The 16,483-nt window shown below is 31.6% G+C and overlaps 1 protein-coding gene across 1 annotated transcript; it reads right to left on the reverse strand.

The window, feature by feature from the left end:
• Positions 1 to 13,017: 13,017 nt before the first annotated feature.
• Positions 13,018 to 14,256, reverse strand: LOC101514306 (aspartic proteinase CDR1-like). The gene has a single exon (XM_004488443.3). The coding sequence runs from the start codon at positions 14,254 to 14,256 to the stop codon at positions 13,018 to 13,020; it is 1,239 nt and encodes a 412-aa protein (XP_004488500.1).
• Between the last annotated feature and the right edge of the window lie 2,227 nt (positions 14,257 to 16,483).

Here is a 16,483-nt window from a genome sequence, read left to right on the forward strand (position 1 = left end):
CTAGGGCTACTCGTCCTATCGCTAGAGGACGCGTTTATTGCGTGAGTGCTGAAGTTGGAAACCCATCTGGCAGTTTGATTCAACGTGACTGTGAGATTGCAGGTAACACCCTAACTGCACTTTTTGATTCGGGGGCAACCCATTCCTTCATTGCTATGGATTGTGTGAATCGTTTGAAGTTATCTGTGTCGCATCTACCTTTTGATTTGATTGTTTCTACACCTGCTAAGACTTTGACAGTAAATTCTGCATATTTACATTGTCAAGTAACTATACAAAATAGAGACTTCTTGATTAATTTGATTTGTTTACCCCTACAATCACTCGAGGTCATTCTCGGTATGGATTGGATGTCGTATCATTATGTGATCTTGGATTGCGCTCGTAAATTGGTTCTTTTCCCCGAACCAGGAGTTGTTAAATATCTAGCCGCTAACAAACTCCGAGTGTCGCTAAGTGAAGGGACTCATGAGTTTTTGTCTCTGGCTAATGTGGAGGCAAAGATAAATGTGAACATAGAAGATGTGATGCTTGTCAATGAGTACTGGGACGTATTTCCAATGGAAATTCCAGGATTGCCACCGGTAAGAAAAGTGGAATTTCTCATTGATTTGCACCCAGGAACGGGACCAATTTCAATGGCACCGTATTGAATATCGCCATTGGAATTAAATGAGCTCAAAGGCCAAATTGAAGAATTGTTGGAGAGGAAATTTATAAGACCAAGTGTATCACCATGGGGAGCTCCAGTTTTACTAGTTAAGAAGAAGGACGGAAGCTCGCGCTTATGTGTGGATTATAGATAGCTTAATAAGGCAACTATTAAGAACCATTATCCTTTGCCACGCATCGATGATTTAATGGATCAATTGAGAGGGGTCGCGATATTTTCGAAGATTGACTTGAAGTCCGGTTACCATCAGATTCGAGTAAGGGAAGGAGATATTCAGAAAACTGCTTTCAGAACCCCTTATGGACATTATGAATATCTGGTTATGCTGTTTGGAGTTACCAATGCAGCAGCAATTTTCATGGACTACATGAACAAAATCTTTAGTCCATTCCTTGATAAATTTGTTGTGGTGTTCATTGATGATATATTAATTTACTCGAGAACGTAAGCTGAGTATTCATCCTGGGGCAACAAAGATGTATCAGGATTTGAGGCAGAATTATTGGTGGCCAGGAATGAAGAAACATGTGGCGGAATATGTATCCACTTGTCTAACTTGTCAGAAAGCGAAGGTGGAACATCAGCGACCTGCTGGAATGTTGCAACCTTTAGATATACCTGAATGGAAGTGGGACAGCATTTCCATGGATTTTATAACCGGATTACCAAAGACAAGGAGGAAGAATGATTCTATATGGGTGATAGTGGACCGGCTGACTAAATCTGCTCACTTTTTGCCGGTAAGGACCACTTATAAGGTAGATCAGCTAACGGAGATCTACATTGCTGAAATTGTGAGGTTACACGGGGTACCATCGAGCATTGTATCAGACCGTGATCCGAAGTTCACATCGCATTTTTGGGGAGCATTGCACGAAGCGTTGGGAACGAAGCTACGATTGAGTTCAGCTTACCATCCACAAACGGACGGACAGACCGAAAGGACGAATCAGTCCTTGGAAGATCTGTTGAGAGCATGTGTATTAGATGATAGGGGAAGTTGGGATGATGTACTTCCGTTGATTGAGTTCACCTACAACAATAGTTTCCACGCAAGTATCGGAGAGGCACCATACGAGGCTTTATATGGGCGCAAATGTCAAACGCCCTTGTGTTGGTATAAGGACGGTGAGAGTATGATTTTCGGACCGGAGATGGTGCAACAGACTACAGCTAAGGTAAGGAAGATCAAGGAGAAAGTGAAGACTTCACAGGATCGTCAGAAGAGTTACGCGGACAAGCGTCGCAGACTTTTAGAATTCGAACAGGGTGACCATGTATTTCTAGAGTCACACATACTACTGGAGTTGGTAGAGCATTGAAATCGAAGAAGTTGACTCCGAAATTCATTGGACCATATCAGATTTCTGCATGAATTGGGCCTGTTGCTTATCGGATTGCATTGCCTCCGATACTGTCCAATATTCATGACGTATTTCATGTGTCACAGTTGAGGAAATATCTTGCAGATCCATCTCATGTGATCGAACCAGACACAACCCAGCTAAAGGATAACCTGTCGTTCGAAGTACCACCTGTGAGAATTGATGACAGGAAGATTAAGCGGTTGAGGACCAATGATGTTTCATTGGTCAAGGTAATTTGGAACCCAATTACTGGAGATGCGACTTGGGAACTGGAGAGCAAGATGAGAGAACAACACCCAGAGTTATTTATCGACGCATAGTTTCGAGGACGAAACTAATTTTAGGGGGGTAGTAATGTAAGACCCATAATTTTTAAGTGCACTTTATGTATTTTCGTGTATTTTGGATTTTGGCTCGGAGGCTTTTTAGCCAAAGTTAATAATATTTTGGAGTTTATATGATGAAAAAGATATTTCGATGTCGATTAGAATTACTCGTCGATAAATAAATTAAATTAAGTGCGGTGAATCCTTTACGGAGAATTTAATGCGTCACGGGTGAAATGGTAATTTAACAAATATCTAGATATTTGTTTGAGATATGTGTTAAGTTATAATTAATATATATATATATATATATATATAGGCTAAATTACATTTGTGGTCCTTTAACTTAATCTCAGGTAACGTTTTAGTCCTTTATCTTTTTTTTCCCGATTTAGTCCTTTATTCCTAACAATATCAAATAAAGTATGAAAATATGAGTTTATTTGAAGATTTGTGTTACGAATTTGATGAAATTTGTATTATATTGAAGAATATAATTAATTTTATGAGTTTTGATTGAATATTTTTTTTGAATTTTTGTATAAAAAAGGATAACATTGTTGAAATTTTAAAACATAAAATATCAAATTGTCACTTAAAATTAAAATAAATGACCAAGTCAGGAAAAAAAAAAAGATAAAGGACTAAAATGTTACCTGAGATTAAGTTAAAGGACCACAAATGTAATTTAGCCATATATATATATATATATATATATAGAAATTGAATATATTATTTCGATATATCACTTTTTTCAATTATATATTTTATTTAAATTATTGTATTAATAATCGTTTGTCATGAAAAAAATGAAACGTTATTCTGTTATTGAATAATAAATCTAGGAATAATTATTAAATGAGTTGAGTTTAACAGAAATGGTTAGATATTAATTTCTAAATAAATCGTGAGAGAGAAGATTACTCAACTTCATTCTTCTTGTTTGATTCGAAAACGAAGAAAAACGGCGTTAGAGATTCTAAAACCGTCAAACACAAACCTTCCCGTTTCATCTAGATCTAAGCTTCGTTTCGCGAAGAGATAGAAGGGAAAGTTGCTCACCACCACACTACGATGCTAGTGGACTAACTTGGAAGAGACGTCGCGAGCGGAGATTTTATCGGAATTACTCTCGGTACCGGAAACGCACGTTGAAGCTAACGTTAAGGTAAGGGTTCCTTTTAAACTTTTAGTTTGCATTTAGGGACATACCTGTGGTTGTGTGGAAAAGAATTTTGTTAGGGTTTGAGTATTGATTTGGGGGAAAATGAATCTAAGGCTTTATGGGTAAAATCTTAGAGTTAGGTTTGGGTTATATTGATGAATGTTTCGTGGAAAATGAATTTAAAAGGTGACACCATGGTAACTGTACTGACCCGTGATAGGTGGTACATTTACGATTTACATTTTTGGTGGATTGTGCTGACCCGTGATAGGTGGCACCTTGGTAAACTGTACGGACCCGTGATAGGTTGTACGTTTGCGATTTATATTTTAGTAAATCGTGTTGACCCGTGATAGGTGACACCATGGTAACTGTACTGACCCGTGATAGGTGGTACATTTACGATTCCCGCTTTTTCTTTTAGTAAATCGTGTTGACCCGTGATAGGTGACACCATGGTAACTGTACTGACCCGTGATAGGTGGTACGTTTACGATTTACGTTTTTGGTGAATTGTGCTGACCCGTGATAGGTGGCACCTCGGTAAACAGTACTGGTCTGTGATAGGCGGTACGTTTACGATTCCCGCTTTTTCTTTTAGTAAATCGTGTTGACCCGTGATAGGTGACACCATGGTAACTGTACTGACCCGTGATAGGTGGTACGTTTATGATTTACGCATTTTAGTAAAATGTGCTGACCCGTGATAGGTGGCACCTCGGTAAACAGTACTGGTCTGTGATAGGCGGTACGTTTACGATTCTCGCTTTTTCTTTTAGTAAATCGTGTTGACCCGTGATAGGTGACACCTCGGTAAACTGTACTGACCCGTGATAGGTGGTACGTTTATGATTTACGCTTTTTAGTAAATCGTGCTGACCCGTGATAGGTGGCACCTCGGTAATTGGTACTTTGGCCTGCGATAAGCGGTACAATTATGATTTACGGCCCTTCGAGGAGGGTTTTGGTTTGGAATTCCGAGTCCAGCATTTTGGCATATACGCATTGCATTAGGGTGCTTGGCACACGAGTCGTGTTTGAATCGAGTTTATGATTGAGTGGTTGAATAGGAATTGTCGTGGTGATTGTGTGGGAATTGCTAAGTGTTAAGTTTTGGAGTTATGTGTGAGTGTGATTGAATTAGTTTAAGTATTTTTGGAAGAATAAGCAGGGAAATCGATTTCCCAATCGATTGGATGAGTTGCAGGAACTTCACTATTTTAACCTAATCGATTTGCCAATCGATTGTATAAATATGTCTTTCAAAATCTTTTAAGAAATCGATTTGGAAATCTTGACACAAGAACTCAGCAAAACTGACAAAATCGATTTGGCAACACAGGAACTCAGCAAAACTGACAAAATCAATTTGGCAATCGATTTGGCGACACAGGAACTCAGCAAAACTGACCAAATCGATTTGGCAATCGATTGGCTCAGTAGAAATCCTTATTTTGAGTTAGATAATCGATTGCTTAATTGATTTATCAATGCTTTGGTCAGTTATGTATTACTTGATGGATTGAGAACTTTATTTTGATTTCATTTTTAATTGGCAAGCATTATATGAACTTTTAGCATATGGAAAATCCTTTTAAGGTGCATGCTTAGTTGAAAGGTTATTCTGTGCATTTAAAACTTAAATGTTATGTGTTATCTGTTAATTTCGGTTGGTGACCCTTTACAACTATTGTGAAAATCTGGGCTTTCCCCTCAAATGAGAGTCAGGACGATCCTGCCGGTTCGTACCCTACGGATGGGAATGCTTGACTGGAGCTATGTAGGACGATCTCACGGGGCGCGTGGAGATCACTCAGGGTGTATAGTTTTTTGTAGGATGATCAGATTAGGTTGATGTATAGGGACTAGACGTCCTTCTTTTTGTGTTGCAGTATTTTAATTTGGAAAACTGTACTTATACTAATATTGTCTGTTTGACATGTTATTTATGATGGGGTCTATGTACCACCTTTTGAAGTGTAAATACTTTGGATTCGTATTTTCAGAAACTTTTCCGCTGCTTGTAAATTATAATGACTCAATTATTTATCCAAAGGTATTTCCTTATTTGTTTTTCTTTGTTTTATTTAATCTCTTTTGAAAAAAAAATACACCTTCGCTTTGAAAATCGGGGTGTTACAGAATTGTGCTCCGGTTTCTTCATAATAGTTGTAGCTATGGATCTTATTTTTCATTTGCACTTGGTTTGAATCCCATTGGACATATACAAAGTTAGATGTGGTTGAAATATTGCACATAGGTCATGTTGACTTCTCACCAAATTCAGCACTGCACTAAAACAAAGTAACAATGCAAAACTACGAAAGATCTCTACTTAATCAAGGAAATAAGAACATATACATTTCATTAAATCAAAGAACTAAAATTAACAAAATATATCAAGTAACTACTTAAATTAACTAATTGTTAAAGATAAATAAGACTAAAATCAATGAAAAATATGCATATGATGAAGAGTTGCTAGTTACTCATAAGCGTTAAAAACATATTTCAAGTTGTGTTGGATCATCTGTCTTTTTGTTGTGCAGATAGTTTCTTCATATTGTTTGTGTTGCAATTGTTTTTTCATGCTTTGCATTTGACATATACGCTGGATTTTTTTAAGTGTTTACCAGAATCGACACAAGCGAGAGGCACATAAAGTCATTGTTTTATGCTTCATCAAAACATAATTTTTTATTTTAATTTTTATACGGTTGAGAGACCACAACTATATAGAGGAAAAAATAAAGGCCTCCAAAAAATATACAATTATATAAAATAAAAAAATAAAAAAAAAGAGGTCTCCAAAAAAATTTATTTTCCAATTTTGACATAATCATCATTTGACTTGATATTTATGTTGATTGTACTACAATCAAATAAAATCATTAAATGATACAACTAATTATGATGAGAATAACGTAAAAAAATATTAAAGACATTACTTTGCAATAAATAGCAACTTATGAAATTATATACATTGTTTTTCATTGAAACAAAGTCTTCTGAAATATCATATTGAAACTTTAAACTTCTATCAACACACAAAATCAATTGTTTTTAATTTTGATCATACTTCCTTATTCTTTGTTTTGATTTTAGTTTTTGTTTTGAATTTTAATTATGTGATTACAACGGTTTCGCTAAAAAACAATTTCTTTTACTTAACGAAGAAGACTTGTATTTTATTATTCTGAAAACTGAAAATGATAAAATCTTATATAAATTTAACATACATTTTTAACTTATATAAATCTGATAAAATATTATATATCAGTTATTGACGTTTCGTAGAACAGTTGAAAGGTCTTATTTCAAAATATAAAAAAAATTAATTTGAAAGTTCTAGCTTCAGACTTAAATTCGTTAACTCAAACATAAATTCGCTAAGCGAAAATTGATAAAAAATAAAATAAAAAAAAATAAAATAAAAAACTAAAATCAATAAACCCCTCACTTGAACTGACTAAGCAAGTAACTTCTGTTATACAAAAAAAAAATCATTTTGCACTTGTTTGCAGAAGATAGAGAATACTTTATGTGACTCATCTTTATGCTCTAGGAACTTTACCCATTTCCATCTAGAATAGTCATCAATAATAAGAAGTTTAAAATGGATGATTGTAAGTTATCGTCTACACCTATGCATCTAACTTGTTCTCTTGACAAAGATGAGTCGGGTATAAAGGAAAATCAAAAAGTATACAAAGGAATGATAGGTTCCATTATGATATTTTATTTAGTGTATATGTGTGTGTGTCATATTTCATTTTGACCCTAAAGAATCCCACTTAAAAGTTGTTAAGAAGATCTTTAGATATTTGAAAGGCACTACTAACCTTCATTTGTGTTATAAGTCATCCTCTTAGTACAAGCTAATAGGTTTTTGTGATGCTAACTATGCAAGAGATAAGCTACAAAGGAAGAACACTAGTGGAAATTGCACATTCTTTGGGGAGAATCTAATCTCTTGGTCAAGAAATAGACAAGGCATTATTGTTTTGTCTACAACAAAAGGAGAGTATATCTGAGTAGCTAGTTGTAGCACTCAGTTGTTGTGGATGAAGCATCAACTAGAAGATTTCAAAATTTATGAGCGTAACATTTTTACCTTCTGTGATGATACTTCAGCCATTAAATTTATCAACACTAATCAATAGTGAACTGATATTTTCACAAAACCCCTTATTGAGGACATATTCAATCTTATAAATCAGGTATTTGATCGTCTGACATTGATTTATGATGTATTTTCTGAAAAAAGTCAACGTCTAATGAAATTCAATGCTCCAAATGAAACAAATCATTTGCACATCCTTTGTTGAACATCATCCTGGATCTGCTACTTGTTTGAAGGTCTATAAGACACGCTCTGATCATCGTATCTTATGTTTCCCCTCCTTTATACCAAGATATGCTGAATCAATTACAAGGATCTATTTTGGAAAAATTTCTATGGCAAATCAATCTCAAAAGATATGATACAGAACTTCATGACTCATATTGAATTTTGCAATCCGGACAATGGTTAGAAACCCTAAACGATCTCTATAAAAGGACGTGCATTCCTTATTGAAAAAACAAGAAAACGCACAAGCTATAAGAACATACATCCTCATCTACACTCTTGCTTGTAGTCATTCATTTTACTTAAGTGCTTAGATAAGTTTGTGAAAGAAAAAATTTGTAAACACTCTCTCGCGAGAATTATTTCAAAAAACCTAAACATATTCTCTTGTAACCTATCCCATTAGTGGCTACCTACCTCAATAGCTTGATTCTTATAAGTTAAAATTTTGAGAAGACTTGAACACAGTTAGTTCGACTAGTAGGTGTTTAGTGAAAGTGTTATTATGTAGTGAACTAGTGGATTAAATCCATCATGTTAAAGGGACTTAACGTAGCTACCATATTGGTGGTGAATCAAGATAAATCGCGTGTTTTACTCTGTTATGTTCTTGTTTATTTGTTCTGTTTTCTTTACTATAGCATAATCACATTAAATGGATTTAAAAAAATAAAAACTATTTAAATCCCTTTCTCCTTGTGTTTTATATTCTACACTTTCATGCTAATATTTTTTTAAAGAAAAATGATAAATTCGATACATTGAATGCTTATATATATAGCATTATCATTTATTTATGAGGAAAAATCAAGTGAGCTTGTTCAATCTTGAAATATTTCTTCATATTTCTCAAAGTTCTTTATTCATCTTAGAGTTCACATAGAGAAACACTTGTTCAGGTTAGAAATATTTTTAGAGTGTTTTTTTCTTAGAGTGTGAGAGTTATTATTATTATCAGCTTTGTTAGAAGCAAATACTCAAGTTTGAATCGTTTGTATCCAACCCGATAATGGTTTAGTTCCTTCTTCAATCTGGGGTTGTTAGGTTGTTATGAGAAGACTTGACTTGCAGGGTCAAGGTGGTTAATTCTTTCTTCAATCTGGGGTCGTGAGGTTGTTAGGAGAAGAATTGGCTTGGAGGGTCAAGGTGGTTAGTTCCTCAAAAGTCTGGGGTTGTCAGGCTGTTTAGGAAGACTGGCTTGGAGGGTCAGGTGCTTTATAATTCAACGTATATGAATTATTGGATTAAAGCCTTCTGGATGAAGGGATTGGATGTAGCCAAGTAAGTGGTGAACCAGGATAAAACTATGTGTCAAATTATTTATGCTTTCGTTGTTTGTTGCTTCTGAATTCGATTGCTTCTTATCTAAGTAATTAATAAAAATCAATCAACCTTCATCAAATTAGCAAAAAGTTATCAAATTTATCAAACACAATTCAACCCCCCCTTCTCGTGTTTGCACATTCACTATCCTCTGATTAGGATGTTTCTTTAGAACATTCTTCTACTTAGATTTCAAGGCCAGAGTCTTGTTTTTCTTTTTGAGCTCATCTTCTTCAAGCTCAATTTCTTATGATATGAGAGAGATGATTAATTCTTCTAGCTTTAGAGTATTCAGATCATTTGCTTCCTAAATGGCAATGATCTTAGGTTTCCACTTCCTTGTCAGACTCCTATGAATTTTCTTCACATGATCAGTAGTAGTATAACTCTTCTCAAGTACCTTTGATCCTAAGACCAGGGTCTGGAATTTGGAAAACATTGTTTCAATGTCTTCATCTTCTTACATCTTGAACAACTCATCAATTTTGACTAGGAGATTGTCCTTTACTTCTTGAACTTTCTTGTTTCCTTCATAGGTCAGAATCAAACAATCATAAATATTCTTTGTTGTCTCATTGTTAGTGCACTTGTCAAACTCCTTGAAGATGATTGCATTTATCGTGAATGTTCTGGACTTATGATGCATCTTGTACATCTTGTTTTGATCAACATTCATTTCCTTTTTTGGAATTTCAATACCATCAGCATTCTTTGGAGCAATATAACCATATTCCACCAAGTCCCAAAGTTCAGGATCTTGTGAAATATAGAAACTTATCAGTCTGTCTTTCCAATACTCAAAATGTTATCCATCAAACAGTGGTGGTTTCTTGATGTTTTCTCAATCAGCTTCTTCACTGAATCTAAACATATTTAAGCCTTCGATATTTGCTCAAACACTATAAAGTGCTCAGTCTTGAGACCGAGCTCTGATACCAAATGAAGGTGCAAACACCAAAAGGGGGTTGAATTGTATTTGTAAAGTTGACAACTTTTTGATAATTTATAAATAAATAGACTAGTTTGGTTTTGGTGACTTACTTGGAGTAGAAGCAATCGGATTTAGAGGTAGGGTGCAATGGAAGCATAAATAATTTGACACGTAGATTTATCTTGGTTCATCACTAACTTGGCTACATCCAATCCCCTTATTCAGAAGGCTTTAACCCACTAATTCAAATACCTTGAATTACAAAGCACCTGACCCTCCACGTCAATCTTCCCAAAAAGTCTGACAACCCCAAACTTTTGAGGAACTAACCACCTTGACCCTACAAGTCAAGTCTTCTCCTAATAACCTGACAACCGCATAATGATAAAAGGAACTAACCACCTTGACCCTATAAGCTAAGTTTTCTCCTAAAAACCTGACAACCGCAGATAGAAGAAGGAACTAAACCACTATCGGGTTGAATACAAAAGATTGAAATATGAGTAGTTGCTTCTAACAAAGCTGATAATAATAATAACTCTCACACTCTACAAAAAGAACACTGAGAATATATTTCTAATCTGACCAAGTGTTTCTTTTTTTGAGTTCTAAAATGAATTGAGAACTTTGAGTTTGAATTAATCTTTTCTACTTTTCGATGACTTTCTCCTTGAGCCTTGGGTGTTTATTTATAGTGAAAATTTAGACTTCAATTTAGTTGTTTAATTCTGAATTGTATCTTTTTCAGATTGAGTTTGTAAATTCTTCAAATTGATTTTGTATTTTGTGTATATTGAATATGTAAAGTATTCAAATAAAATCTTCTTCAAATCTTCATCAAATGTTGATCAAATCTTCTTCAAATATTCTTCAAATCTTGACTATATCTTCTTTTCAACTTGGTCAAAGATTTTCTTTAATTATAATTTTGAATTAAATCTTATTTTAGATTTTCATCAATTATAATTTTAAATTAAATCTTATTTTAGATTTTCTTCAATTAAAAATTTGAATAAAATCTTATTTTAAATTTTTTTCAAAAACATGAATCTTCTTTCATACTCTTTGAAGTTGAAGTCAATTATATTATTCACATAAAATACTTTTGTTAACACCAAAACTCTAAATATAAAACTAATTTGGTTCCAACACATTTGGCTCATTTTTTCATCCAATGTTTTTGCATAATTACTGTGTTGTAAGTCTATACATCGAGGACAGATTAAAGAGGATATGTTAACAAACACTAACAAATTAACAAATACTAACAAGTGTATTAGTTATACTTGTTATTTAACTAAATATTAAAACAAATTCAACTATAAATGCATTGAAAATCTAAATTTTAATACTTTAAAAGTAAAATCAATATTTTCAACATTATCAATATCTCTTAATTCTACCGTAAAACACAATCAATCTAACGTAAGCATTCCACTAAAATTAGCTAACGTGAGTGAAATAGATAATTTTCATAAATTTTTTTGTCATCTCTCTGTATAGTACTCAAGTTCACCGACTCTAGTAATTGACTCCGTCACATTCACTTATTCACATGTCAAAAACGAAACTCACAATATTAATAGATATCGTATGCCACAATATTGACATATTTTATACTCGAAATTTTCAATATTATCAATATATATAATATTTCTCAGTTGTACCGGTAAAACACAATCCATAAAAATATTGAGTTATAAATAATAACATATAGTCAATTATTTATTTCTATGAATAATCATATTCCACAATAAACAATTCTCGAAATAGTGGCAACGATAACTTTGAAATATTTAGTTTAAATTCAGTTTTAGTCAATCTAATAGTTTTAGTTTTCTATATATTTTTATGCAATTTTACTCCATTAAATTTTGAAATTTCATAAATTTTGCCAACCTATCAATTTTACACTCAAATTGGATAATCTATTATAAAGATTTGAAGAGCATGAACCGATGAATTAGAATTTTTTTCGTAAGAATAATGAGTGAGTTAAATCTTCTCTTAAAATTATTCATTTTACCTCTATAATTTTTCTTTTCTTTCTCTTTTATTTCACCACTTTATTTGATAAAACCACTAAATTAGATCATTAATCTTAAATGGAACTACTAAAATCTACATAAAAAAGTGAATAAAAATTATTCAATAACTAAACTTGAAACGTTACTCATAAGCGTTCAAAACATTGATTTTTTTATAAATATATAGCTTTTCAATGAATCAAGTCTTCTTAACTATCATATGGAAACTTTAAACTTCTATCAACACACAGAATCAATTGTTTTTCATTTCGACGATACTTTTTTATTTTTTGTTTTGATTTTATTTTATTATTTTGAATTTTAATTATGTGATTACAACAGTTTCGCTAAAAAACAATTTTTTTTTACTTAACAAAGAAGATTTGTATTTTATTACTGAAAATTATAAAATCTTATATAAATTTAACATACATTTTTAATTTATATAAATTTGATAAAATCTTATATATCAATTTTTGACGTTTCTGTAGAACAGTTGAAATGCCTTAATTCAAAATATAAAAAAATTAATTTGCAAATTTTATGATTTCTGCCAAATAATTTTTCAATAATTATTAAATAAAATATTAAAATTTATTTATTAATTTTTAAATAAATTCATTATGATAGTTTTGCTTTAAACCCCTAACGTGTTGGACTGGCCCTAATATTTCCCGACAATTATTAAACACGTTTTAAAATTATGGATTGAAATTCAACAACAAGGTTATTGAGTAAAAAATATATAAATAAAAAATAAAAAACTTTGATGCTATTATTTCTAAAAGTAGCAACAGAGTTAGAAGTTGGAAATATAAAATATTAAAGCTACTGAACAATTATGATAGAGAACTCTAAAACTTGGTGCAATCCGTTGGCTTGAAGGAGATAAGTTGTTTATCCAAATCAAAGCCAATCAAGTAATTTGATTGCGCATAGTTGCCATAAACACCATACACAGTATTAGTGGCGGCGAATCCAAAGCAGAAAAGACCATCTTCTAGTGGAATGAAGGTTTGAGTTGGCGTTAAAACTACATCTCCTCCTTGAAAATGTGCCGTAATTGTTGGTCCTTCAAGATTCGGAGTTCCATAGCAAAGGTCTAAATACATAGAACCCGGAGCAGGTTGCATTGAAATCTTGTTTTTCACTTCTGATAACACTTTGTTATAAAATTCTTCTGGTAAATAAGTTACTGGTGTACCTGAATCTATCATCATGTTACCACTTGTAATTTCAATTGAAGGATCATTATTAAAGGGAATATTAACATCTTCCACACTAATGCCTAGTAAGATAGAAAAATATTGTGTTGGGAACTCATCTATAGTAAACATAGATGTAGAAACCACACCATCCCCTGTTACTTCACTCCCTGTACCAAAACTCATTGTGCTTGTAACACTTGGATCAGTGTTGAATGGAACTAAACATTGAGAAAAAAAGTTTCCTCCAATTGAAGAACCTATTTGAGAAATAAGTGAAACTGTTCCTCTTCCAAGACCTATTAAACCCATTTCACGTTCATTGAATAAACCATTGTCGTTGTGTCCACAACCAAAAGTAATGCCTGGAAAAGACACAGGTGCCCCTGTGTTTGAATTTAATGTAAATGTTTCCTGCGCCAATGAGCCTTGTGTTGTGGAATCATCGGCATAGGAATAGGTGTAGATGCAATTCAGTTGATCGGGAGAACACGTGGTCGAACCGAGTTTACTACATGAGTCAGATCCACAGGGGATGTTGGTGTAAGTTGAGGAGCTTTGAGGATCAAACAATGGGTTGATTTGTTGGTAGCAATTAGGACAAGGAGCACATTGGAACCATATAAGGTCACTACCTGTGTCTACTTCAGCATAGATTTTTGTTGGTGGAGTTCCAATAGAGAGTTCCATTTGATACTCACTTTTATAAGCACTAACAGGGGATTCAGCAGTGTTTGGATTGTATGAAACATGGGAAGAGTTTTTTCTAATCAGTTTCACGGAGAAACCACCATTCTGAGCTTCAATGTTTGTAAAAAGATGGAATTGTATGAACAACATAAATATGATAGCAAAGCATGGATGAACAAGTGTTTGAGGATAAACCATATTGTTCAATACGTGAATAATATAACACAAGAGCTTTTCAATGTGAAAAAGTTTTGGTGAAGCACTGTGCTTTTTATAGACCAGTTGCTCAATGTTTATTTTATGTTGTGATCTTTTTCATGTCTCGATTCTATATTTTTTATTAGATTTTATTTGGTACATAATATCAAATCACGTATATATGTTACATTCTTTCTCCGGTTAATTACAATTTTTTATTTTTATTTTTTTTTTTATCTCATCAATTGTTCATTGTTTATTTTTATGTTGTGATCTTTTTCATGGCCTAAACCTAAATCCGTTGCCAACTTGCCATAATAAACAAAATGTAATTTAAAATGAATCATTATTCTCGATTCTATATTTTTTTATTAGATTTTATTTGATATTATTTGGTACATAATTTCAAATCTTATATTACATTCTTTCTCTGGTTAATTACAATATTTTATTTTTATCTCATCAATTGCTCAATATTTATTTTTATATTGTGATCTTTTTCATGGTCTAAACATAAATCTGTTGCAAACTTGTCATAATTAACAAAATCAAATTTAAAATGAATAATTATTCCCAATTTTATTATTTTTTATTAGATTTTATTTTTTTTGGTGCATAATATCAAATCATGTATGTTACATTTTTTCACCGTTTAAATACAAATTATACTTTTTTTTTATTTCTTCAATTATAGTACATTAATCTATTAACTAATATCTACAGTATATTTACCAATCAATCATAACAATATCAATTACATAAAAAAATTATTAATAGTAATAATTACTATAATTAACTAAAACTGTGACTTCCATATATTTTGAGTATCAAGCAATTGTAATCAATAAAACATGTAGTGTTTTTAATTTATTAAATTTAGATTCTTTCATGTTTAAATTAAATATGAGATCATGCTTGAATTAAACATGAGAGAGATATATTTGATTATTTAATAATTAAAATTCGTATATTTTACAACTAAAATATATATAAGTGGGGTTCAATAAAATTTTATGGTGAGATGATGAACATAAAAGTTTTATTTGATATTATTTGGTGCATAATGTGGAATCACACATGTTACACTATTTTCCTCCACTTAAATACAAATTATACTTTCGTTAAGTATTAGTGGCAGATTTTGGTTCAACTTGTTATCGGTCGGAAGATCTCACAATTGTGTTAATTAATTATAATAAAATTTATTATTTATTTTAAAATTAAAAAATATATATATAATTTTTTTAATGTTTTTTTAATCTCATCAATTACGAACATTAATCTATTAATGAATATCTACTTGACATTTAGCATTCAAACATAACATCAATGATTATCTGTAACTATAACTCTTATATTTGAATCAATGATAGAGTTATGTTATTTATTTGATTATTAAAATTTATTGGATTCTACATTTTAATATATAAGAGGGACCCAATAAAATTTTGTAGAGAGAAGATGTATGTAACACTCTAATGAGAGGATCCAATTTTTATTTTTATTGATCCGATTCAAAAATATAAAACGTTTAGCTATTTGATAATATTTTGGAGAAAAGATTTTAAATTTTTTTCTTACGGAAGAGAAGATTTTAAACTTGATTATAATAAATAGAATAATAAAATAATAGATATCCTTCAAAAATAAAATAATAAATTATTTGTCTACAGTGATTTATTTATTTACTTGTCAATGAATAGTTTTTGTTTTTTGTACTAAATATAATAGTTATAGGATACGGTGATTTGTCAAATAAAATAAAAAAAATTAAATAAGTTTTTACACTAACAAAATTTTGAAATATTATTTTTAGCTTTTGTAAAAAAATTTAATATTTTTTAGTTCTTGTAAAAATATATATAAAAAATTTTAGTTTCTGTTAGAATGTCGACACTTTTTTTGGATAAGTTTTTTTTAGATATGTTTGTAAAATTGTAAAATATTTCTTTACAAATGAAATCAAAATTTGATTTTTAGGTTCATATTTTTGTTATTTTTATCTTGGATTTATGACATTTACAAAATTTATATTTAATTCATCAAATTAAAAATATTTAAATTTTTATGGAAAAACTTTTATAATTTTTTAAATATGTTTGTAAATGTTGTAGCTAAATATCACTAGAAGGGGGGGGGGTTGAATAGGGATTTTGCTGTTAAAAACAATTTTTAAGTGTTTTAAAAACTATCCTCTTGCAGAGGATGGCTAGCTCGAGGATGGGAT

Source organism: Cicer arietinum, chromosome 1 (assembly GCF_000331145.2).
Source record: "Cicer arietinum cultivar CDC Frontier isolate Library 1 chromosome 1, Cicar.CDCFrontier_v2.0, whole genome shotgun sequence".
Classification (NCBI taxonomy): domain Eukaryota; kingdom Viridiplantae; phylum Streptophyta; class Magnoliopsida; order Fabales; family Fabaceae; genus Cicer; species Cicer arietinum.